Source organism: Lampris incognitus, chromosome 18 (genome assembly GCF_029633865.1).
Source record: "Lampris incognitus isolate fLamInc1 chromosome 18, fLamInc1.hap2, whole genome shotgun sequence".
In the NCBI taxonomy this organism is placed as follows: domain Eukaryota; kingdom Metazoa; phylum Chordata; class Actinopteri; order Lampriformes; family Lampridae; genus Lampris; species Lampris incognitus.
Window position 1 is genome coordinate 8,254,381 of NC_079228.1, and position 23,801 is coordinate 8,278,181.

Below are 23,801 nucleotides of genomic sequence, written 5' to 3' on the forward strand. Positions count from 1 at the left end.
GGCTCCTTCCTACATCTCCACCCCTCTTTGCCCTCATACCACCTCTAGATCACTCACATCCACCAGCCAGAAGCCTTCGTCCGTTCCGAAGGCCTCAGTTAAAGCTGAAGGGGATTGTACGTTTGCCATTAGGGGAAACAAACGCCCTTTCTCTATTGGCTCTTCCCTCACCACTGACGCTTTTGAGTCCCTCTTTTAAAAAAAAATAACAAAACAAAAAATAAAAAAAAACATCTGTAAGCATTTATGACAATACAAATAAAGCTGACCTGACTACCCAAGGAGTGTTTTGTGCGTCATGTGTGGTTGCGTCCTTGTTCCTGTGCTGCGATCCTTCCACTGTGTTGTTTTGTTGCGCAGCTCTTTGTCCTCTTTTTAATTTGATGTTGTGCAACACAGGTCATTGTTTTGTTTTGTTTTCAAATGTGCTCTATAGATCAGCGTTTCCCAACCCAGTCCTCAAGGACCCCCTATCCTGCATATTTTCTTTGCAACCCTGAATAGGTACCTGTTTGTAGTTATTCAACCAATCAGCAATGAATTTTGTCAGACGTTGCACACCCTGCATAATTAAGTGCTGCGAGATGATTGGTCGAGTAAGTACAAGCAGGGCTACCTATGCAGGGTTACAATGAAAATCTGCAGGATAGGGGGTCCTTGAGGACTGGGTTGAGAAACGCTGCTATAGATAAATGTGACTGGAATGGGTGGCGCCGGTGCAGTAGACTAAATTATAGAATACGACCACCAGAGGGCAGCGTGGTGCGCGTGGCGACGGTCAGACTGCAGTTAAACCTTCAAACGAAGAAGTGAGGTACTTCCCCGCCCCCCCATTATTATTATTATTATTATTATCAGAGCTGCTCTAAATACAGAAATGGACGGTCCGATGCCGACGACCAAACCTTCATAGACAGCGACGTCCTCTACAGTTAAGTAAGACTTGGCGGTTCACTTTTCGCCGGAAACCACCTTTTATTTTAGTGGCGTGTTTTTGTTGAAGTGTTTGCCGGCCGAGCTAACGCTAGCTAAAGGTGGGAGCAGCAGCTCCTCATCGCTCAAGCTAGTTTTTATTTTGTTCAAACCAAAGCTGGTTAAGATTCAAGAGTTCAGCGACGACCGATACCAGTGACGCGTCGTTTTCTTTGACTCCGCAGGCTCGACACGACATGGGGAAAGGCTGTAAAGTGGTGGTGTGTGGCCAGGCAGCAGTTGGGAAGACTGCTATTCTGGAGCAGCTACTGTATGGCACTCACAACGTGGGTAAGTCAGTTGTTGTGTGGCACTCACAACGTGGGTAAGTCAGTTGTTGTGTGGCACTCACAACGTGGGTAAGTCAGTTGTTGTGTGGCACTCACAACGTGGGTAAGTCAGTTGTTGTGTGGCACTCACAACGTGGGTAAGTCAGTTATTGTGTAGCAGTCACAACGTGGGTAAGTCAGTTATTGTGTGGCACTCACAACGTGGGTAAGTCAGTTGTTGTGTGGCACTCACAACGTGGGTAAGTCAGTTGTTGTGTGGCACTCACAACGTGGGTAAGTCAGTTGTTGTGTGGCACTCACAACGTGGGTAAGTCAGTTGTTGTGTGGCACTCACAACGTGGGTAAGTCAGTTATTGTGTGGCAGTCACAACGTGGGTAAGTCAGTTATTGTGTGGCACTCACAACGTGGGTAACTCAGTTATTGTGTGGCAGTCACAACGTGGGTAAGTCAGTTATTGTGTGGCACTCACAACGTGGGTAAGTCAGTTATTGTGTGGCACTCACAACGTGGGTAAGTCAGTTATTGTGTGGCACTCACAACGTGGGTAAGTCAGTTATTGTGTGTCAGTCACAACGTGGGTAAGTCAGTTATTGTGTGTCAGTCACAACGTGGGTAAGTCAGTTATTGTGTGGCAGTCACAACGTGGGTAAGTCAGTTATTGTGTGTCAGTCACAACGTGGGTAAGTCAGTTATTGTGTGGCACTCACAACGTGGGTAAGTCAGTTATTGTGTGGCACTCACAACGTGGGTAAGTCAGTTATTGTGTGGCACTCACAACGTGGGTAAGTCAGTTATTGTGTAGCACTCACAACGTGGGTAAGTCAGTTATTGTGTAGCACTCACAACCTGGGTAAGTCAGTTATTGTGTAGCACTCACAACGTGGGTAAGTCAGTTATTGTGTAGCAGTCACAACGTGGGTAAGTCAGTTATTGTGTAGCACTCACAACCTGGGTAAGTCAGTTATTGTGTAGCAGTCACAACCTGGGTAAATCAGTTATTGTGTAGCACTCACAACGTGGGTAAGTCAGTTATTGTGTAGCAGTCACAACGTGGGTAAGTCAGTTATTGTGTAGCACTCACAACCTGGGTAAATCAGTTATTGTGTAGCACTCACAACCTGGGTAAGTCAGTTATTGTGTAGCACTCACAACGTGGGTAAGTCAGTTATTGTGTGGCACTCACATCATGGGTAAGTCAGTTATTGTGTGGCACTCACAACGTGGGTAAGTCAGTTATTGTGTAGCAGTCACCACCTGGGTAAGTCAGTTATTGTGTGGCACTCACAACATGGGTAAGTCAGTTATTGTGTGGCACTCACAACGTGGGTAAGTCAGTTATTGTGTGGCACTCACAACCTGGGTAAGTCAGTTATTGTGTAGCAGTCACAACCTGGGTAAGTCAGTTATTGTGTAGCACTCACAACCTGGGTAAGTCAGTTATTGTGTGGCACTCACAACGTGGGTAAGTCAGTTATTGTGTGGCACTCACAACCTGGGTAAGTCAGTTATTGTGTAGCAGTCACAACGTGGGTAAGTCAGTTATTGTGTGGCACTCACAACCTGGGTAAGTCAGTTATTGTGTAGCAGTCACAACCTGGGTAAGTCAGTTATTGTGTAGCACTCACAACATGGGTAAGTCAGTTATTGTGTGGCAGTCACAACCTGGGTAAGTCAGTTATTGTGTAGCACTCACAACATGGGTAAGTCAGTTATTGTGTAGCAGTCACAACATGGGTAAGTCAGTTATTGTGTAGCACTCACATTGTGGGTAAGTCAGTTATTGTGTGGCAGTCACAACATGGGTAAGTCAGTTATTGTGTAGCACTCACAACGTGGGCAAGTCAGTTATTGTGTAGCAGTCACAACGTGGATAAGTCAGTTATTGTGTGGCACTCACAACGTGGGTAAGTCAGTTATTGTGTAGCAGTCACAACGTGGGTAAGTCAGTTATTGTGTGGCACTCACAACGTGGGTAAGTCAGTTATTGTGTGGCACTCACAACGTGGGTAAGTCAGTTATTGTGTAGCACTCACAACGTGGGTAAGTCAGTTATTGTGTGGCACTCACAACCTGGGTAAGTCAGTTATTGTGTGGCAGTCACAACGTGGGTAAGTCAGTTATTGTGTGGCACTCACAACGTGGGTAAGTCAGTTATTGTGTAGCAGTCACAACGTGGGTAAGTCAGTTATTGTGTAGCAGTCACAACGTGGGTAAGTCAGTTATTGTGTAGCAGTCACAACCTGGGTAAGTCAGTTATTGTGTAGCAGTCACAACCTGGGTAAGTCAGTTATTGTGTGGCACTCACAACCTGGGTAAGTCAGTTATTGTGTGGCACTCACAACCTGGGTAAGTCAGTTATTGTGTAGCACTCACAACCTGGGTAAGTCAGTTATTGTGTGGCAGTCACAACGTGGGTAAGTCAGTTATTGTGTGGCACTCACAACCTGGGTAAGTCAGTTATTGTTTGGCACTCACAACGTGGGTAAGTCAGTTATTGTGTAGCAGTCACAACGTGGGTAAGTCAGTTATTGTGTAGCAGTCACAACGTGGGTAAGTCAGTTATTGTGTGGCACTCACAACCTGGGTAAGTCAGTTATTGTGTAGCACTCACAACCTGGGTAAGTCAGTTATGAAGAATATGATGAGGAGGACGCCCAGCAGTGTTCAGATGCCACCAGAACAGCCTAGGACCTGAGCCACAGGTGTAGTCTGTCCTCCTGGTAGGTCTACATGGTGATGGTGGTCAGTCCATGCAGAGGTCCTCTGGCTAGATGCAGATTAAAAGAGCCTCCAGTCTGTGGGTGCCACAGTCGGAGAGCCAGGGACTATGACTTCCCTCCCGGATACAGCTGCCAAAATCAGACACTAAACCTGTTCTAGGCTATTATACAGGTGGGGATATAATTGGCTTGCTGATGTTGTCGCTATCTATCTGATTCTGCATCTCTTTAGGTTCGGAGTCCAATGAAACCCAAGAAGATGTATATGTGGCGTCGGTGGAGACCGACCGTGGTGTGAAGGAACAGTTGAGGCTCTACGATACCAGGGGGCTCCACGATGGACTGGACCTCCCCAAGCACTATTACTCTGTGGCAGATGGCTTCGTGCTTGTCTACAGCGTCGACAGCATGGAGTCCTTCAAGAAGGTGGACGTACTGAAGAAGGAAATAGACAAGTCCAGAGACAAGAAAGAGGTGGGGGCATTTTAAGTTAAGTCATTCACCTCTGAACTTGAAGGTAAATCTGTAACGGTGTCAAACAGCGGCCTTCAGGCTAATCAGGGAATAGGAAAGGGGTTTTAAGAGTGTGGGAGGACACTTCTCACAACGGCAAAACAAAGGAAGGCATTCAAGCCCATAAATATCGGAATACGCTTCCCTGAAATGGAAGTACGTGAACCAGATGAACTCCGGCAGGGCTGCCCGCAGCCAGTGCTGCCTCTCTTTGGTTCTTTTATAGCCATTATGTCAATTATGGTAGACCAACTCAGACAATACTTTGCTGAACTTGGAAACCCGCTCTCCTTTCAGAAATGAAATCATTTCCAATGCATTTTAATCAAATTTTGTTCGAGACGTAGCACTAACGCAACATCTGAATTGTCGCGACCGTCCTGAGCAGCCTCGTAACATTTTGTGGTCTGTTTCCTGGTTATCGGTCGGGTTTATCGTAATTGACATAATAGGCGCGGCAAAAGTAGTGAAGCAACTTTGGACGGGGTTGTCCCGCGTCTTGACGGTCCCGGGTCCAAAGTTGCTCCTGATGAAAACGCAGCACCACTTCTGAATTCTCTTGATTTCAGCGTATTTCCGTTTCAGGAAATCATGTCCGTTATTTCTACGACGTGATCTGTAGCGAGAGTAGGGTGCAGGTTGAGGAGAGCCTGGAGAGGTGGAGGTATGCACTGGAGAGAAGAGGAATGAAAGTCAGTAGGAGCAAGACGGAGTACCTATCCGTGAATGAGAGGGAGGACAGTGGAATGGTCAGGATGCAAGGAGTAGAGGTGATGAAGGCATTTGAGTTTAAATACTTGGGGTCAACTGTCCAAAGTAACGGGGAGTGCAGAAGAGAGGTGAAGAAGAGAGTGCAGGCAGGGTGGAGTGGGTGGAGAAGAGTGTCAGGAGTGATGTGTGACAGAAGGGTACCAGCAAGAGTTAAAGGGAAGGTTTACAAGATGGTAGTGAGACCAGCTATGTTGTATGGTTTGGAGACAGTGGCACTGATGAGAAGACAGGAGGTGGAGGAGCTGGAGGTGGCAGAGTTGAAGATGATAAGATTTTCATTGGGAGTGATGAAGAAGGACAGGATTAGGAAGGAGTATATTAGAGGGACCGCTCAGGTTGGACGGTTTGGAGACAAAGCAAGAGAGGCAAGATGGAGATGGTTTGGACATGTGTGGAGGAGAGATGCTGGGTGTATTGGGAGAAGGATGCTGAATATGGAGCTGCCAGGGAAGAGGAGAAGAGGAAGGCCAAAGAGGAGGTTTATGGATGTGGTGAGGGAGGACATGCAGGTGGCTGGTGTGACAGAGGAAGATGCAGAGGACAGGAAGAGATGGAAACGGATGATCCACTGTGGCGCCCCCTAACGGGAGCAGCCGGAAGTAGTAGTAGATACGACGTGACGGCGGTTCCATGCGAGGATGCTTTCCTGTCTGCCACTGTGAAGAATGTACGCCCACAGTCTCACAACCCGTCCTATTCCCTACGCAACTCAAACGCACACGCACCAGAAATCAGAGCAGAATAAAAAAAATGTAATCCGAGTACAGCGACCGGTCGGGGTTCATTTGGCTAGACGCCGCTGTTCGACACCATTGCAGCTTCTTCGTTTAAAGTGCGCTTTCTACGACCGGGCAGGTGATAGTCATCGTTCTGGGGAACAAGGCGGACCTACGGGAACAGCGTCAGGTGGACCAGGAGGCGGCCCAGCAGTGGGCCAGAGGAGAGAAGGTGAAGCTGTGGGAGGTGAGCGTCGCCGAGCGCGGCTCTCTCATCGAGCCCTTCACGATGCTCACCAGCCGCCTCACCCAACCTCAGAGCAAGTCTGCGTTTCCTCTGCCCGGCCGCAAGAGCAAGGGCATACCCGCCAACGACATGTGAACTGGAACGCCGCCCCTCTTCCATTTCTGTTCTACCCGCTTTTCAACTCGTCCTGTCCTGTCCTGTCCTGCCCTGCGGTGGGACTGAACCTACTTTAAGATCCATCTCAAGCGCCTGAACTGAGGTATAGTAATACTTGAAGTGTGGCCCGGCAGCAATAATACGTGTATTGCCATCTTTTGTAACGTGTGGTTTCGTACTAAACGTCTGGCGTTCACTGCACTCCGGTGTGGCCGAGCCTTGAATCAAAACGGGCCCGTCACCCTAAATTTTAGCTAGTCGCCCATCTAGCGGTAGAAATGTAAGTATTAGAGATAGAATTTATTTTTTAACTAATTTATTTTGTCACTTAAATGAACCACATTCCTGAACGTTTAGTGAGAGGGCAGTAGAGCATTGTGAAGAACAAACGGTACTGTTTTAATTTGTCCTGTGTATTTCTACAGCTTAATAAACGATGCACCGCCGGTTGTACGAAGTGTTCTGAATCATGGCGACCGATGAACGCTGTAGTCCCGATGACCGGGGTTATTTTACCGACAGCAGGTTAAGCCGGTGCTTGCTGCGTCGGTGTGTTTGAATCCCAGAGAAACGTTTGAAATAAAAGGCTCCGTGCCGCCGTCGGCACCAAGCTAAAACCAAGTTTAACCCGAGTTGTGGCTTTTTGTGTCGCATCTGTTGCAGGAGACCACATCTGTTAACCACGGCTCGGCTTCTTCTTCAGACTCTTAGCCGTCTTCCTCATTCTTGCACACTTGGCTCCCATGTCAACGCGTAAAACGACACGAGCCGCATCATTTCCCCCCATGAACTCCTTGACTACAGTAATCATTACCATAGCGTGATAATTACTAATTAGCATCTGCTTAAATTGTAACATTGTTGTGGATTAGATGTCTGAAATATGTAAAGAGTAGAAAAGAAGCTACTTGCTTATAAAATTTCAGGATCCATCCATCCATCCATTATCTGAACCACTTCTTCTGCTCTCGGGGTGGCGGGGATGCTGGAGCCTATCCCAGCAGTCACCGGGCGGCAGGCGGGGAGACACCCTGGACAGGCCGCCAGTTTTGTAATTTTTTTTTGTTTTTTGGATTATTCCCCCTTTTTCTCCCCAATTGTACCTGGCCAATCACCCCGCTCTCTGAGCCGTCCCGGTCGCTGCTCCACCCCCTCTGCCGACCCGGGGAGGGCTGCAGACTACCACATGCCTCCTCCCATACATGTGGAGTCGCCAGCCGCTTCTTTTCACCTGACAGGAGTTTCACCAGGGGGACGTAGCACATGGGAGGATCACGCTATTCCACCCCAGTTCTCCCTCCCCCCCCCGAACAGGCACTCCGACCAACCAAAGGAGGCGCTAGTGCAGCGACCAGGACACATACCCACATCCGGCTCCCCACCTGCATGCAATTGTTTCTGTAGGGACGCCTGACCCAGTCGGAGGTAACATGGGGATTCGAACCGGCGATCCCCCTGTTGGTAGGTAACGGAATAGACCGCCAGGGTACTTGGACGCCCCCCAGGATTGTAATTTTAATGCTTAAGGCTGAAACTTCTGGTGAGAGAAATGTAATTTTCCACAGAATAATTTTCTGACATCAGTACTGTGATGTTCCAGTGATCAGCCGAGGAGCCGTGGATCCGCTGTGTCGCCTTCTGACAGGAAACCAGTCATGTGCGGAGTTTTTAATAGCTCTCCTCTTTCAGCAACAGGCAAATGTGATCCCTTTCTTAAAACGAATCAGACACGGTGGCAGTACAGACGCCCAGTGTCAGTTTGGTGCTTCAGCTGGTAAAGTTTAATTCGTAGGGGAAACACACCGAACAGCTTTTCGTCGGTACATGATACAAACCACAACCCGTGTCTCCAACAACGTTTCATGTGACAGGGTGCAGGAAAGTGTAACACAGGAACATTTACACTGACACACTGAACCGGGAGTCATGCTGCGACACCTGTTACCTCACAGTGTGTTCAGTGTGCCGTCACTTTTATCATCAAGCACAAGCTGCAAGGAAGAATAACAAATGCCAGAGTTGGTGTATCTGGGCCAAAATAACTTAAAATACATTAAAAAAACAAATTTTTAAAGGAGTTAAGACTTAAGTTCCAGAGATAAAAACCCCAACCCTTTCTCCACCGAACATGGTAATCCCTCCATTCTGAACCCTGGCCCCACCACTCACCGCCCATCCCCCGACCCTCACCCCAGATCCCAGAGTCTTCCACCAAACGGCGCCGCTCGAGGTGAAATCTCAGCGCCGGGGGATTATGTGGCGTAACGTTGGGTCCACTGTTTGGCTATCCTGTCGTGCTCCGGTCTGTTGGCCGTGTACTGTGTAGCAATGCTTCCAACCAGGGGGTCAGCTGGAAAGAGGGTACAAGAACATATTTTAACATTTCCTGTGATAATGAATACAGTTGTATAGTGCTGTTGGAAAGGAAAACAAGCATGATTTTCCAACATTATCTCGGTGGATATTTTGTAGGGATCCCAGAAAGTTGCATCAGTTCGTCTGGACACAACATTTATTGACAGAAACATGTCATCACTCATCTAAGAGACCTCCTCAGTCTCAACTGACTGCAGGTGTCCCCACCCTTATAAACAATATTGGCTGCAGGTGTCCCCACCCTTATAAACAATACGGTGACTGCAGGTGTCCCCACCCTTATAACCAATACGGTGAATGCAGGTGTCCCACTCTTATAAACAATACAGTGACTGCAGGTGTCCCCACCCTTATAACCAATACGGTGAATGCAGGTGTCCCCACCCTTATAAACAATACGTTTACTGCAGGTACCCCCACCCTTATAAACAATACAGGGACTGCAGGTGTCCCCACCCTTATAACCAATACGGTGACTGCAGGTGTCCCCACCCTTATAAACAATACGGTGAATGCAGGTGTCCCACTCTTATAAACAATACAGTGACTGCAGGTGTCCCCACCCTTATAAACAATACGTTTACTGCAGGTGTCCCCACCCTTATAAACAATACGTTTACTGCAGGTGTCCCCACCCTTATAAACAATACGGTGACTGCGTTTACATGCGCAGTTAAGTCGAGTTACGGTTACAGCTCCATTAGGCCATATAATTGGACTACTGCTGTCCCAGTCTACAAGAACCGGGGGAGAATCGATTTATTGACGGAAGTATGTCCGACCCCGGTACGGTAGGTGACGATATGCAGCCCCTTTCAGCTGCTATTGGACCTTCTTCCGGTTGACCTGCTGCGTCACATACTTTTCCGGCACGTTCTTAAATAGTTCGCCATTCCGCGCCCTCCTTCCACGTACTTGAGGATATTCAGCTCCTTCAGCTGACACAACATAAAGATTGTCTCCTCGTCTGTCCAGAAATGCGTGGTTCTCGCTCTAGCACTCGCCGTGTTGACGCTACGCTGTTCCACTTCCGGGTGAAAGACCGCCGCGAGAACTGGAGCATGCGCAGAACGCCTAGGCCAGTGCGGGTCCGATCGAAGCGTACACATGCCAGAGTAAATCCACCCCCAACCGCGTTACCTAGGTGTGTTAGTTCCACTAAGAGAAATTCGATTTGGTACGATTTCAGTCGGACTAACACGTGTACATAATAATAATAATGTAACCGGTTATTTTCTTGCCCGGTGCGGGATTCGATACGAGGTGTACTGCACCACAAGACGACGTCACTAACCGCTCGGCTAAACCAGTGGTTCTCAACCTTTTTGGGGTCCTGGACCCCCTGCGTATTTTTGATCTACCCTGAGGACCCCTCCACCTGATCTTGGGGGAGGGGGGTTGCAATTTGATAGAAACAGTAGAAACTGCATTTTAAATTGCTTTATAGCATTTATTCACTCTTTGGGGCAAAAATAAGAGCTTTCAGTTGTAACTTAGATATAGTTAACAAAACAGAATTCTTATGCAGTAACTTTCAGATATATGTAACAAAACAGAATTCTTATGCAGTAACTTTCAGATATATGTAACAAAACAGAATATGTATTCAGTAACTTTCAGATATATGTAACAACAGAATGTTTATGCAGTAACTTTTAACAATGCAAACGGGAGCGAGATCTCTTATTAAAATAAAATAAATTACACTTGTGAAACAGATGTAATTAGAGAAAAAAGTCCTGTTACCCTTTATAGTTTAGGTAGATAAAGGTCTCAGTCACATTTGAGTAAAATAATCCTATTTCTATAAATGTCATAGGATCTTTTTTTAAAGATATTTTATTTTCACGGACCCCTTGCAATTACACCACGGACCACTAGGGGTCCGCGGACCCCCGGTTGAGAAACACTGGGCTAAAGGGTCAGACCCGTTAGCTAGGGGCTAACGTGTCTTATTAATAGTTTACAATAATAAATTAAACATGTATTTTAAAAGTCCAGTTTTAGTCGGACTAACACAATATCTCGACTTTTTCTAGCATCATGTAAACGTAGTGCGTTGCATAACGTTCTAAACCAACGATCCATTTCATATGCAAATTGCCGTGACCATTAACTTAGTTGCAATCATCCACCCATCCATTATCCAAACCAGACACTGTAGCGGATTCAGGGGGGCAGCCCGGGTACCGCCACAGCCGGGACGCGAACCCAAATCTCCCACTCCGAAAGCGACAACGTTAGCCAGTCGACTAAATGGTCCGACCCGCTAACCAAGCGCCAACGTGTCTACTGTAACGTGCATGGATAAGTAGACACGCTGGCCGCTGGCTGGCGGGTCTGACCCTTTAGTCGAGCGGTTAGCGATGTCTCCTGCGGTGCGGGCGATACGGGTTCGCGTCCCGGCCGCGGCAGTTCCTGTGGTTGCGTTGTCCCCCGAATTCGCTACACTACTTATTCGTACACGTCACAATACGTAGATACCTCATCGGCCGCCGCTGCTGTACGTTGCCGCTACGCGCCTGTTCGTCCGCCATATTGGAGCGGTCAATACCCGGAAGCAAACCAATACGTGTATTGAGAGACGCAGACTTCTCTACATAAATTGACTGTAACTCGCTTAATTCTGAACCGATTTTCACGAAATTTGGTTTGATATAAACGTGAGAAATTGATAAACGATACTGGTTACTTTGAATTAGAGTTACTGGGGGCAGTTCTAATCACTTCTGTGCCAAAACAACAACTATTTTTCTTCCCCATGACTCCAGTTAAGAGAACATCCAGGCAAATACAGTAGGATAAGTCCACTTCAGCAAGCGCCATACACAAAAATGGTTAATCTCAAATAATTTATTTCCGTGTAAAAGATTCAACAGTCTTTCCACACCACACTGACAAAAACTTGCTTACATAATTTTGCTTACGTAAGTTTGCTGTATGAACAAGTTCAATAAAACTGGAAGTCCTGTTTAACACTTATTTGGAAAATAAAGAAAGAAGTTAAAGTAAAGAGTAAAATGAATCTGGGGAGAATTACAACATCAAGATGTGCCGTAAAAAGCTGACACTGTTTACAAGCTGGGTCTTGACAAAGGTTTCTGTCATCTGGCTGTTCTAATATGGGAATTTTTTCATCATGTGTACAGAATGATTATTATAATTAGCTTCTATAATATACTAGTAACGAGTTTTCAATTCAATAAAGATGATATATACTGTGGAATACCTGCTATATAACTATTGCCAAACAATCATCAACATTTTCAAAATCTAAGCTTAGGATCTCCCCGCTGAATCAAATATACACATAGCCCACATAACCTGTCCTGACTTTGCAGTATTACATATACACACACACGCGCACACACGCGCACACGCACACACTTCATCATTTACACTTTTCTTTTTATGCTCTGTTTCAATGTCTATTGCATTTATCATCATCACTATCTATTTCATTTAGATTTCTTTGTTTTATACGTCATCATTTACACTTGCTGTTTTGCATTTATTTATTGCACATATCATCATCACTATCACTATTGTATTTTGATTTGTTTTATCTTGTGAGGCATCTGTGTTTCTTATTTAATTGTATGCTTTGATGCACAGGAACATGTGACCTTAGAAACCTTTTGTTATAAGGATTAGTATCCCTGAAACAGTATCGCTTTAGAGAGCTTCTTTCAGAAGCTATCACTTTGCAATTGCAGAGTGTCAAGTTTGGCAATGTGGTACTGCCTCAATTTGTGGAATGTGCTGACAACTAATGACAGGATGGAAAAGTGGTGATTGTTAATGCTGTCCTGAGTTTCAACTATATGGTCACCATGACTGAACACATCCTCTGAACCTATGTGGGACCGGACCATGTGGTTGACAAGGGAAATGCTGCATTGATGAGCTGCTGATGTAATGGTGGTGGTTTGTCGAATGTGCGCTCTGCTGAGCAGATCACCTTGACAGTGCCTACAGATGGAATCATCATGCCTCCATTGTTCTTCAAGGTCAACAGGTGGTAGCTTTCTGAAAATGATGCTGGTACAGCATCAGACACCAAACTGTTTCGGCACACATCGCACGGAAGCTGCTTCATCACCTGTCGTACAACAAACCCTCATATGTACACGAGTGCATTCTCCGTCAGACCTCCAAAGTGAGTTGGCAGGTAACTGTGGTCCAGGATGATACTACAGACCACGTCCTCAAATGGAGAGGAGGCCGTGTCTGAGTCATTAGCCGGCACTACAGATGACATGTTCACAGCAGACAAGGACACCGTCTCATCCTGGGCTGTCACATTGCCAGTGTTCCCCGGAGGAACCCCACCGCGGACCATTAGAAGGCGGAAATGCCCTGGAACTGGACTGAACTCAGGTTGTTGTTCCACCCTCCTGTAATTTGCACATGAAGTGACATAGTTCTGTACTGTATCATCTAATAACATTTTCCCTTATCCCTCTTAGTTACAACATAGCATTATGTATTCAGAAATGTAATTCCTACCTGATGCCCTGATGGAATTGAACAGGAGCTCTAAGTGGTCCTGGCTGAAGCGGTATGTGCAGACATAACTCTGTCACCGAAGCAGCTCTAGAATCATCACGGCTAAGGTGTCGATGCTTATGATGAAGCCAGTCATGGATAAGTACCTTCAAAAATTGAAAATAAATGTAATTAAAATTGTAAAAATTGGCAATACTGTAAATACTTCCATCACTATTACCTCAACCTAATAGCCCCGTTTCACTATGAGGGTATCATGTAAACAGAACACATGTTGCTGTCGCAAGAGGACAGAAATTACATTTGCTCCCATTGAAAACTGCAGTGATGCTGAATTCAGCTTTGTTAAATACATCTCACAATAGATGCAGCTTACTGTATATGTAATGTGTATTTACACATTTAATAAAATTATACCTGAAACAATGAAACGTTTTTAATCGCCAAATCATATTAGCACATCACTTGTTTTCAATGAGAGGGAGTAGCATCTATCCCCTTCCAATTTGATAGTCTATTTAACTTATACGAAACAGGGCAATTAGGTTAAAATATTTTAATCAAAACATTTGACCATAGGTATACATGTACATTGATAAAAAAGGATTGAGAAAATCCTGTAAAGATTCAAACAAAAAGTGCTGTGGATAAAAACTGGTTTGTTACACTTACTGAGGTTGAGGAGTTCTGCGGTTCAGGAGATTCAGACACAGGATCATCACTTGCCTCATCAGCTTGTGTTGATGTCCTAGTTGACCTGGCTTTATTTGGAACCTTCAAATTAAGTAAGAAATCAATATTAGAAAACTCTAAAAAGGGATGTTTACTTTCAATATCAGGTTTAGTGGTAATTCCAGCTATGTTAGCAAAAGATCATGTACTGTATATGCTCATCATTCCAATCACTTTCCATTATTAACACCATTTACCACAAATAACACTATAATCTTATGACTTAAAAATACACTAACCTTGTTCAGATGGTCTGGAGAGGATGTAAAAACTGAAGGGATCACACATTCCTTCACACGCACAGTTTGCCCAGTTCTGTCAAAATCATCTGCTGCAGAGAACTGTAGTATCCGTAGGCTCAAAATCCTTCCGTCTAACAGCTATGGCCCAAGCTTTCCTTAGTCCAGGATTTTTTGGGAACCTTTGACAAAAACAGGGCCATCTCAATATTACTTCTGGCATGTAGCTGAATGGTGCAGCCAGTACATTAAGGTAGCAGCATAAATATGGCTTAGTAGACCTAGCTAGCTAGCTAATTTAAATTTGGCAGTTTGTATAATCTCATGAGCACAAACACATTCCGACGATACTTTTCTATAAAATAAATTATACAACTAATGAGACGAGGTGTAGCTAAATATCATGTTTACCCCTAGTTGTACCAGTGCTTCAGTAAGTTAGCTAACTAGCTAGCTAGCCAGCCATGTTTCCATTAGGTAGCTAGCTAACGTTAGCTAACGTTACAATGGTGTCAGGTAATATTCAGGATAGTCTGAGGTGATATTTCACGTTCACTGCCTTCCAAAACAGTAAAATATTGTTATATAACATTATTGTTAATAAAATTGCCACTTACTTGTGAAAAGTTATCCCGCGTTGCCTGTTTTTCCACGTTTCTTCTGTTCGAACAGCCAAACGCAGCACACACCTGAGGCACTTTTCAATCAAGTCAACTCTCTGACTCTTGACTCGACTGTTGACCGCCCCAATATGGCGACCATGCAGACGCACATCAAATTCCAAACGAGGTATCTACGTACACACATCTGTGATCCAAACCGCTTATCCTGCTCTCAGGGTTGAGAGGATACTGCAGCCTATCCCAGCAGTCATTGGGTGGCAGACGGGGAGACACCCTGGACAGGCTGTCAGGCCATCACAGGGCCGACACACACACACACACCTAGCCACAATTCAGTACGGCCGATTCACCTGACCTACATGTGTTTGGACTGTGGGAGGAAACCGGAGCACCCAAAGGAAACCCACGCAGACACGGGAAGAACATGCAAACTCCACACAGGGGACGACCCGGGACGACCCCCAAGGTTGGACTACCCCGGGGCTCGAACCCAGGATCTTCTTGCTGTGAGGCGACTGCGCTAACCACTGCGCCACCGTATAATCACAGCACTGTAAAATAGTGACAGAAAACTCTTCAATTGTTAAACCACTGTATTGTTTATAAGGGTGGGGCTACGCGGCCAGGTAGCCTTGCAGTCTATTCTGTTGCCTACCAACACAGGGATCGTCGATTCGAATCCCCGTGTTACCTCCTGCTTGGTCAGGCACAGACACAACTGGCTGTGTCTCCAGGTAGGGAAGCCGGATGTGGGTATGTGTCCTGATCGTTGCACTAGCGCCTTCTCTGGTCTGTCAGGGCGCCTGTTCAGGGGGGGGGCAACTGGGGGGAATAGTGTGATCATCCCATGCGCTACATCCCCCTGGTGAAACTCCTCACTGTCAGGTGAAAAGAAGTGGCTGGCGACTCCACATGTATCGGAGGAGGCATGTGGTAGTCTGCAGCCCTCCGCGGATGGGCAGAGGGGGTGGAGCAGCGACCGGGACGGCACGGAAGAGTGGGGTAATTGGCCGGATACAACTGGGGAGAAAAGGGGGGAAAATTCCAAATAAATAAATAAATAAGGGTGGGGATACCTGCAGCCAGTTGAGACTGAAGAGGTCACTCAGATATCTGAGTGGTGAAACGTTTCTCTCAATAAACGTGTCCAGATGAAGTGATTCAACTTTCTGAGATTTCCTTACCTGGATTATTGAGCATGCATCAAGACATGTTGTAAGGATTATCACTCCATTAGCAGCCATTATACCGGGCAGTCTATTGTGCGTCTCTGAAATGCTGACAAAATTGTGTCAGCCAGTGATGTCACGGAGAGACAAACTGTGAATGTGAAAATTCATTTCCTGGTTTGCTGATAGGCTGCATCACATTCCAAAAATGGGAATAACAGCAGTACAATATACAGTTGCATGTAGTGTAGCGGGGGGATGCTGGAGCTTATCCCAGCAGTCATTGGGCGGCAGGTGGGGAGACACCCTGCACAGGCCGCCAGGCCACCCCGCGACCCTGAGAACAGGATAAGCAGTTTGGATAATGGATGGATGTAGTAGAGTTATTTGCATCTTCCTATAGCCCTGTAAGTAGCATTGTTATTCACATTTTCTTATAAAGTGTGGCCTATCGGCAAACCAGGAAGTAAGTTTTCAGTAGAGATGCACTGATCCGCTTTTTTTCAGCTCCGATCCGATTCCGATACCTGAACTTGGGATATCTGCCGATACCAATACAGACGCCAGAGCTCCTTTTTCTTGAATATTATTGTTATCATTGTTGTTGGTGGTGGTATTATGTGTAAGGTTACATGAGGCTGTAGTGAAGCACTTATTAAAAGAGCAAAAAATATACAAAAATGCATTACATTTAAATTCATTCTAAAGCCATTAATTTGGACTGTAGTTTAAGTAGGCTTCACATACAAACACAGATGTAGGCGTGCAAACTGCTACGGCAGCTTCTTAATTTGTGCTACAACATTTTGGCTATGGGCTTAAAATTGGATTATTACATATTTATAATTCATAAAAACAGTGCAGTGTTAAGCACGGTCGCCTCACAGCAAGAAGGTCCTGGGTTCGAGCCCCGGGGTAGTCCAACCTTGGGGGTCATCACGGGTCATCCTCTGTGTGGAGTTTGGATGTTCTCCCCGTGTCTGCGTGGGTTTCCTCCGGGGGCTCCGGTTTCCTCCCACAGTCCAAAGACATGTAGGTCAGGTGAATCGGCCGTACTAAGTTGTCTCTAGGTGTGAAGGTGTTGGCCCTGTGATGGCCTGGCTGACCCTTGTTAATGGTAATTTGATAATGTGGATCTCCTATTTTGGCCCTGTGATGGACTGGCGACCTGTCCAGGGTGTCTCCCCGCCTGCCACCCAATGACTGCTGGGATAGGCTCCAGCATCCCCGTCACCCTGAGAGCAGGATAAGCAGTTCGAATACTGGATGGATGGAAAAATATCAGACTATGGAATCTGGATGGGTACAGCAGGGCTCCAGACTAGCTTTTCACTGCTACCAGCTTTCTCAGGTGGTCGCACCAGCACATCATTTGGTCATGCCTTTATTTTCTTTTTTGATACAGCATGGTATTAATCAATGATCTTGCATGCTGGTGAATAGTTGTCTTAATTTGCATATCCTGGTTTAGCATCGACGTAAAGTTTGACCGTGACTCGAGACTTGATATTTGCAAAATATTTTAATCTGAATATTAAGTTTGAATTCGGTATTAAGAATTGAATTTTGTGAATGGAAATTGCCCTTTGACTATGTTATAGGCAGGGTTGAACGTTATGACTATTTCAGTCTCCTCCGTTGAGCGATTGCGCTCATCTAACCACTGAAAAGTAGTCGGGCGGGGCTTGGTGTTTCGGGTCATGCATCGGTCCCTGTAGGTTTTGTGTGTCTTGCTGTCATTGTGCAACCTCAAAGTTTCAATCTTAAACTGTGTTGAGCCGATAACAAGTTGAGAGTTGCCTGCGATGGACGGGCCACATTGCCTACAACACACACAAAACACAACTTCCCCCTTGTACCGCAACCACGGGTACTGCGTAAGCCACTGTGGTTGAAAGTAGTATTTCTTCACTGGCTCAGTCGCTCTCTGCCTGCCTACACTTTCATCACCAGTGGCGTCTGAGTCGGAACCCCTCGTTGTCTCTCGCTCCCCACCGGCCTCCTCCTCTCTCTCCTCATTTTGCTTTTTAAAGTTATCAGCTGGACTGCTTGGTCTCCGGAGCACGGCAGCAGCCAGATGGATTATCGCCGGGTTTAGAGAATTTGGCAGATTCGCCGGTGTAGTTTTCACTCGCACGCTGTGGAGCCCTGGTACGCCCTGGATCGATTAAGTCAGTCCCATAACCGACGAGTGAATTACTTCAGTACGTCAGTATTGGTACCCGATACCGATGCTGGGTCGGACCCAACTCTAATCAGATTCACAGTGTGTCCACCAGTGATGTCAGTGGTGGACACAATTTTGGCAGCATTTCAGAGACACAAAATAGAGTGTTCAGCATAATGGCTGCTAAAGGAGTGATATCCCTGCAATATGTGTGTGTGCATGTACACACACACACGTAGATATGTGTGTGTGTGTGTGTATAATCCAGTGATTCAAGTAAATTCTTTATGAGACAGTACAAGCCTGTTTTATGCCATAAGCAATCATCAGCTGTGTATATATTGTGTATATATATATATATATATATATACATACATACACACAGCTAATTTATATATATATATATATATATATATAAAGAAAATAAATAAAAAAAAAAATATATAGGTGTGTATATATTTAAATTATATATATATTATATACACACACGTATATATGTGTGTGTGTGTGTGTGTGTGTATAATCCAGTGATTCAAGTAAATTCTTTATGAGACAGTACAAGCCTGTTTTATGCCATAAGCAATCATCAACTGTGTATATATTATATATATATATACACACACAGCTGATAATTTTTTATATGTATTATATATATATATATATAAAGAAAATAAAAAACATTATATATATAGGTGTGTGTATATTTAAATTATATATATACACGTGTGTATATATTTAAATCATATATATATTATATACACACCCACGTATATAAGTGTGTGTGACACACATGTTAAAAATTGTCATTGTTTCCCATTAATGAAATTACGTAAAATAAAGAGAAAAAACAATATTATGATATCCTCGTCTAACTCCATTAATGGCTGTAGTTATCCGAGGCCAAATTCAAAACTTGTATTTCCAAAAAAAATCCCAGTAAGTACGAGGGAAAACGTAAGCGGTGTAATCTGAATTAATGAATGTTCAGTCAAATGTAAAATTGAACACACTTCTCTGGCACCCGGGAAGGCTGGGTGGTAAGTGCTGTATTACACGTGGTCTTGAGTCACGAGTGGCTGGTTGGGTGTTTTTCTGTGACGTCAGCCAAATGAAGCCATGTGGTCACTTCTACACAACTCATTTCAGAGACACACAGCGAGTACAAAAGCAATTTCTTGCAAGAGGTTACAGCTGCTTTAACATCTGCTGAAATTCTGGCACGGGGCGGCATTTTCAGTCACCTCCAACCCAGCCTGAGAGAAGGAGTGAAATGCATCTTGATGCATATCTAAAACTGAGGAAGTGCCCGTTGTTGTGATGTTCTCTCGCCGCGTCTTCTGCTTACGCAGGTATCTGCACACGCCACACTAGAGCGAGAGAATGAGCCAGGTCTCACCAGGGTTGCAGTCGGTGAGCAGGGAGCAGATGGAGAGCAGGACTTTGGAAATGGTGAGGGCGGGGCTCCAGTTGTCCTTCAGGATGTCCAGGCAGATCACCCCCTGGCTGTTGATGTTGCAGTGGTAGATCCTCGTACGGAAGGTCACCTGGACGAGGGAAGGGACACAGGCATGCACACACAAAACACACGCTGCTGAGATCTCCAAACCTTGTACATCTATTTAAATGCTCTCTGCAAGGGGGCGTCCGGGTAGCGTGGCGGTCTATTCTGTTGCCTACCAACACGGGGATCGCCGGATCAAATCCCCGTGTTACCTCCGGCTTGGTCGGGCGTCCCTGCAGACACAACTGGCCGTGTCTGCGGGTGGGAAGCCGGATGTGGGTATGTGTCCTGGTCGCTGCACTAGCGCCTCCTCTGGTCGGTCGGGGCGCCTGTTCGGGAGGGAGGGGGAACTGGGGGGAATAGCGTGACCCTCCCATGCACTACGTCCCCCTGGTGAAACTCCTCACTGTCAGGTGAAAAGAAGCGGCTGGTGACTCCACATGTATGGGAGGAGGCATGTGGTAGTCTGCAGCCCTCCCCGGATCAGCAGAGGGGGTGGAGCAGCGACCGGGACGGCTCGGAAGAGTGGGATTATTGGCCGGATGCAATTGGGGAGGAAAAAAATCTACAAAAACAACCAAAAAAGAAAGCTAAGTAAGCTCAGTAATGTGGACAGGCCCTGAAAGAGGGCGCTGCTTTATAATCTGGCATTCATCCAATGGTTTCAGGAGCACTTGGACGTCATTTATTTAGGATTAGGTTTTCAGTTTACTGACCTGTTTTCCATAGCGTTAGGGTGCCCTCTGATGGGCAACAGGATAATGACACCTCTCCAAAGAGACGGGTCAGTTTTGGCCACACCGGTTGTTGTTCAGCTATTTAAAACACACACTGCTAAAACCACAGCTCAGGTTAACGCGTCATATCACAGCTCACCTTGGGTGGCTTGAAGGGGTAGTCCGGCGTGAAGGCGATGTCCAGGAAAAAGACCCCTCCCTCATAAACAGAGCCCGGGGGTCCCAAGATGGTGGACCTCCACTCATAGATGTTGTCTCCTTTTGGGCCGGCGCTGTATGGACACAGAAGACAACAAAAAAAACAAAAAACAACCAACACTTAATTATGTGTCTCCTTGTAATGGCGTTTTCCTCTCTGCAATAGCAGATACCAGTCAGACAGAACATTTTACTGTGGGGCTCTAGTTTTATAAATGGATGGATAGATACTACATTGATCCCGAGGGAAATTAAAGTATCATTACAGCTTGCATAATCCGAAGGCACAACCCCCCCCCCCCCCCCGTTATACCGGTCCGCATCATCAGCCATGATGTTGGCCGCCGAAACACATGCTCAACAACTGTCCGCCATTGCCGTCTCTCTCCTTCCGTTTTACCCACGCTGGTCCAGTTTGACATGTTGTCCGTGTACGAGACTGCTGGTCTGCCTCGTCGCCTTTTGCCCTGCAGCATATTTTTCATAACGCTGCAGGTCTTATGACGCACGGCACGGCCGAAATATTTTAAGTTTTCGTCTGCCCGGTCGACAGAAGGCTCACATTTGTTCCAAGCTGCTGCAGCACACTTTCATTTGTACGTTTTTCTATCCGGCCTGTTCTCAGCAAAACGGCGGTAAAACCACATTTCGGCAGCACTGTGGATCTTGAATGACTGGGCTGTGTTTTTCCCCCGGAGAATTGTTCCCTGCTTCGGGACCTCTCCGGCACCATGGCGACATAACACTCCCGCGCAGATGGTTCCTGTGTGATTCGACTGCTGTGCGAGGCCTCTAGCGGCAGCCAAGACCTGATCCGGCGAGTCCTTGTTCAAACTTTTGTCTTTTGTGTGGACGAGGGCAACTCTTTCCAGCGTGTTCTTGCAGAATGCTCCCCTCAACACCACCCACTCTCCCTACTCTCCCATCTTCAGCTCCAAGCTTCACCGTTCCAAATTCTTCGGCGCCATTCCTCCTCGGCTCTTTCCACTGGGTTGTATTTCACTGTAGTGACAACAAGAGAGAAACTCCGTCTTCCTCTGCAGGCTGACGTCTCATATTCACAAGCGGTGAGGTACCTCTTCCTACATGTCTCATGACTCATTTCTCCCCCCTTCTCCCATGCACCGGTTTTCCCGTTGCATCATCAGACCACAGCGGCTGTGACCCATGACCTGCTAAATAATGGTCGATTGTAACGCTGTCGATCTTGAAATGTCAGGGATCAGGGACACTTTATTTGTCGTTTCACCTCGTGTACTTGGGCACATGAAGTGAAACGAAACGCCGTCTCCCCCCGGCCCACAGCAGTGCAACATACAGACAAAACCCATTCAAGAACTACAAGAACACACATATTCAAACTAACACGTACTATATCCGAACCAAAAAAAAAAACTGTCCGAGGGAACAAATGCCAGCCAGGATGACTGCCTGACCCGCTGGTCTGCATGGGCTAGCAGTTAGCCTAGCCTGGCCCGATTACATGTCGTCAGACCGCCCTCCATGTCTCTTCCTCACGCGCAGCTCCAGGCAGGGGCCGTGGTCCCTGTGGCAACCGGACGAAGCAGACCAAGCTCACCCAGCTGATCCAGCGCCAGCTCTCCCACGCAGACACCCTTGACACCCCTCCCCGCACTCCTCATGGTGACACCAAAAACACCAGTCAACACCAGGCGAGGCCGCCGCCAGACCACCCTCGGTGTTATCGGAACTGCCGGTCTGCATAGGCTAGCAGTTAGCTTAGCCTGCCCTGCTTCTGCGTCGTGCAGACCGCCCTCGGTGTTACCTCTTCGGGTACAGCTCCGGGCAAGGCCGCGGTTCCTGGGCCCACAGCGCAGCAGACCAGGCTCTTGCAGCCGATCCAGCGCCAGCTCTCCCAGTCAACAAACGAAGACAAGAATTTAGACGCAGACGTGGACAATGACACTGCACCAACAGTACTGGGTGAGGTCACTGCAAATGTGAATTTGCGCCGCCATCTTCCCACTACGGGACTGGGTGAGGTCACCGCAAATGTGAATTTGCGCCGCCATCTTCCCACTACGGGACTGGGTGAGGTCACCGCAAATGTGAATTTGCTCCGCCATCTTCCCACTACGGGACTGGGTGAGGTCACTGCAAATGTGAATTTGCGCCGCCATCTTCCCACTACGGGACTGGGTGAGGTCACTGCAAATGTGAATTTGCGCCGCCATCTTCCCACTACGGGACTGGGTGAGGTCACCGCCAATGTGAATTTGCTCCGCCATCTTCCCACTACGGGACTGGGTGAGGTCACCGCAAATGTGAATTTGCGCCGCCATCTTCCCACTACGGGACTGGGTGAGGTCACCGCCAATGTGAATTTGCTCCGCCATCTTCCCACTACGGGACTGGGTGAGGTCACTGCAAATGTGAATTTGCGCCGCCATCTTCCCACTACGGGACTGGGTGAGGTCACTGCAAATGTGAATTTGCGCCGCCATCTTCCCACTACGGGACTGGGTGAGGTCACTGCAAATGTGAATTTGCGCCGCCATCTTCCCACTACGGGACTGGGTGAGGTCACTGCAAATGTGAATTTGCTCCGCCATCTTCCCACTACGGGACTGGGTGAGGTCACTGCAAATGTGAATTTGCTCCGCCATCTTCCCACTACGGGACTGGGTGAGGTCACCGCAAATGTGAATTTGCTCCGCCATCTTCCCACTACGGGACTGGGTGAGGTCACCGCAAATGTGAATTTGCTCCGCCATCTTCCCACTACGGGACTGGGTGAGGTCACTGCAAATGTGAATTTGCGCCGCCATCTTCCCACTACGGGACTGGGTGAGGTCACTGCAAATGTGAATTTGCTCCGCCATCTTCCCACTACGGGACTGGGTGAGGTCACTGCAAATGTGAATTTGCTCCGCCATCTTCCCACTACGGGACTGGGTGAGGCCGCTGCAAATGTGAATTCGCGCCGCCATGTCACCTTAATTCTAATACTGTAGAATAAATGTAAACCCATTGAATCAGAATACAGGGTGTAAAAATGTTCATAAACTTCATCATTATAACCTTCAATAATAAACAGCCATTCATCTTACTGGTGACTCATAGATGGAACACTGGCAAACTGCCCATGAGTCATTTTATGTCAACATAGTAGGAGCTGTTGCAAAAAAAAAAAAAACTATACA

At 46.7% G+C, this 23,801-nt stretch overlaps 2 protein-coding genes and 1 long non-coding RNA gene across 9 annotated transcripts in view; 1 reads left to right on the forward strand and 2 right to left on the reverse strand.

Annotated features, from left to right (window-relative positions):
- Positions 1-816: 816 nt before the first annotated feature.
- Positions 817-7,007, forward strand: nkiras1 (NFKB inhibitor interacting Ras-like 1). 3 transcript variants are annotated; one of them, XM_056298940.1, is made up of 4 exons: positions 817-931; positions 1,158-1,263; positions 4,216-4,457; positions 6,123-7,007. In XM_056298940.1, exons 2-4 carry the CDS (start codon positions 1,170-1,172, stop codon positions 6,363-6,365), a joined length of 579 nt encoding a protein of 192 aa, XP_056154915.1. In that variant the 5' UTR covers positions 817-931; positions 1,158-1,169; the 3' UTR covers positions 6,366-7,007. The 3 variants fall into 3 exon arrangements, with proteins under 3 accessions (XP_056154915.1, XP_056154914.1, XP_056154912.1); XM_056298939.1 differs by having other exon boundaries at positions 843-929; positions 1,155-1,263; XM_056298937.1 differs by having other exon boundaries at positions 848-936.
- Positions 7,008-8,115: 1,108 nt separating this feature from the next.
- Positions 8,116-23,801, reverse strand: part of ube2e1 (ubiquitin-conjugating enzyme E2E 1) — a 39,466-nt gene continuing 23,780 nt past the window's right edge. For 4 of the 5 annotated variants that reach the window (XM_056298932.1, XM_056298934.1, XM_056298933.1 and 1 more), the window contains exons 4-6: positions 20,579-20,711; positions 19,598-19,745; positions 8,117-8,736 (exon numbers count right to left, since the gene is read on the reverse strand). In XM_056298932.1, coding sequence (XP_056154907.1) covers positions 8,639-8,736; positions 19,598-19,745; positions 20,579-20,711 — 379 coding nt within the window. In that variant the 3' untranslated portion in view covers positions 8,117-8,638. Of the gene's footprint in view, positions 8,737-19,597; positions 19,746-20,578; positions 20,712-20,950; positions 21,612-23,801 lie in introns of those variants that run through there. The other variant, XM_056298936.1, reaches the window with a different exon arrangement.
- Positions 12,128-14,335, reverse strand: LOC130129133 (uncharacterized). Its single transcript, XR_008811950.1, has 3 exons — positions 14,243-14,335; positions 13,944-14,045; positions 12,128-13,417 (listed from the first exon to the last, which is right to left on the reverse strand). It is a non-coding gene; the product is annotated as an uncharacterized LOC130129133 (long non-coding RNA).

Bases quoted from the DNA above. Each gene is read 5' to 3' on its own strand.
- nkiras1 (XM_056298940.1), top strand. From the start codon at position 1,170: ATGGGGAAAGGCTGTAAAGTGGTGGTGTGTGGCCAGGCAGCAGTTGGG. The intron at 1,264-4,215 runs GTAAGTCAGTTG...GCATCTCTTTAG, and splicing joins GTATGGCACTCACAACGTGG to GTTCGGAGTCCAATGAAACC. The intron at 4,458-6,122 runs GTGGGGGCATTT...ACGACCGGGCAG, and splicing joins AGTCCAGAGACAAGAAAGAG to GTGATAGTCATCGTTCTGGG.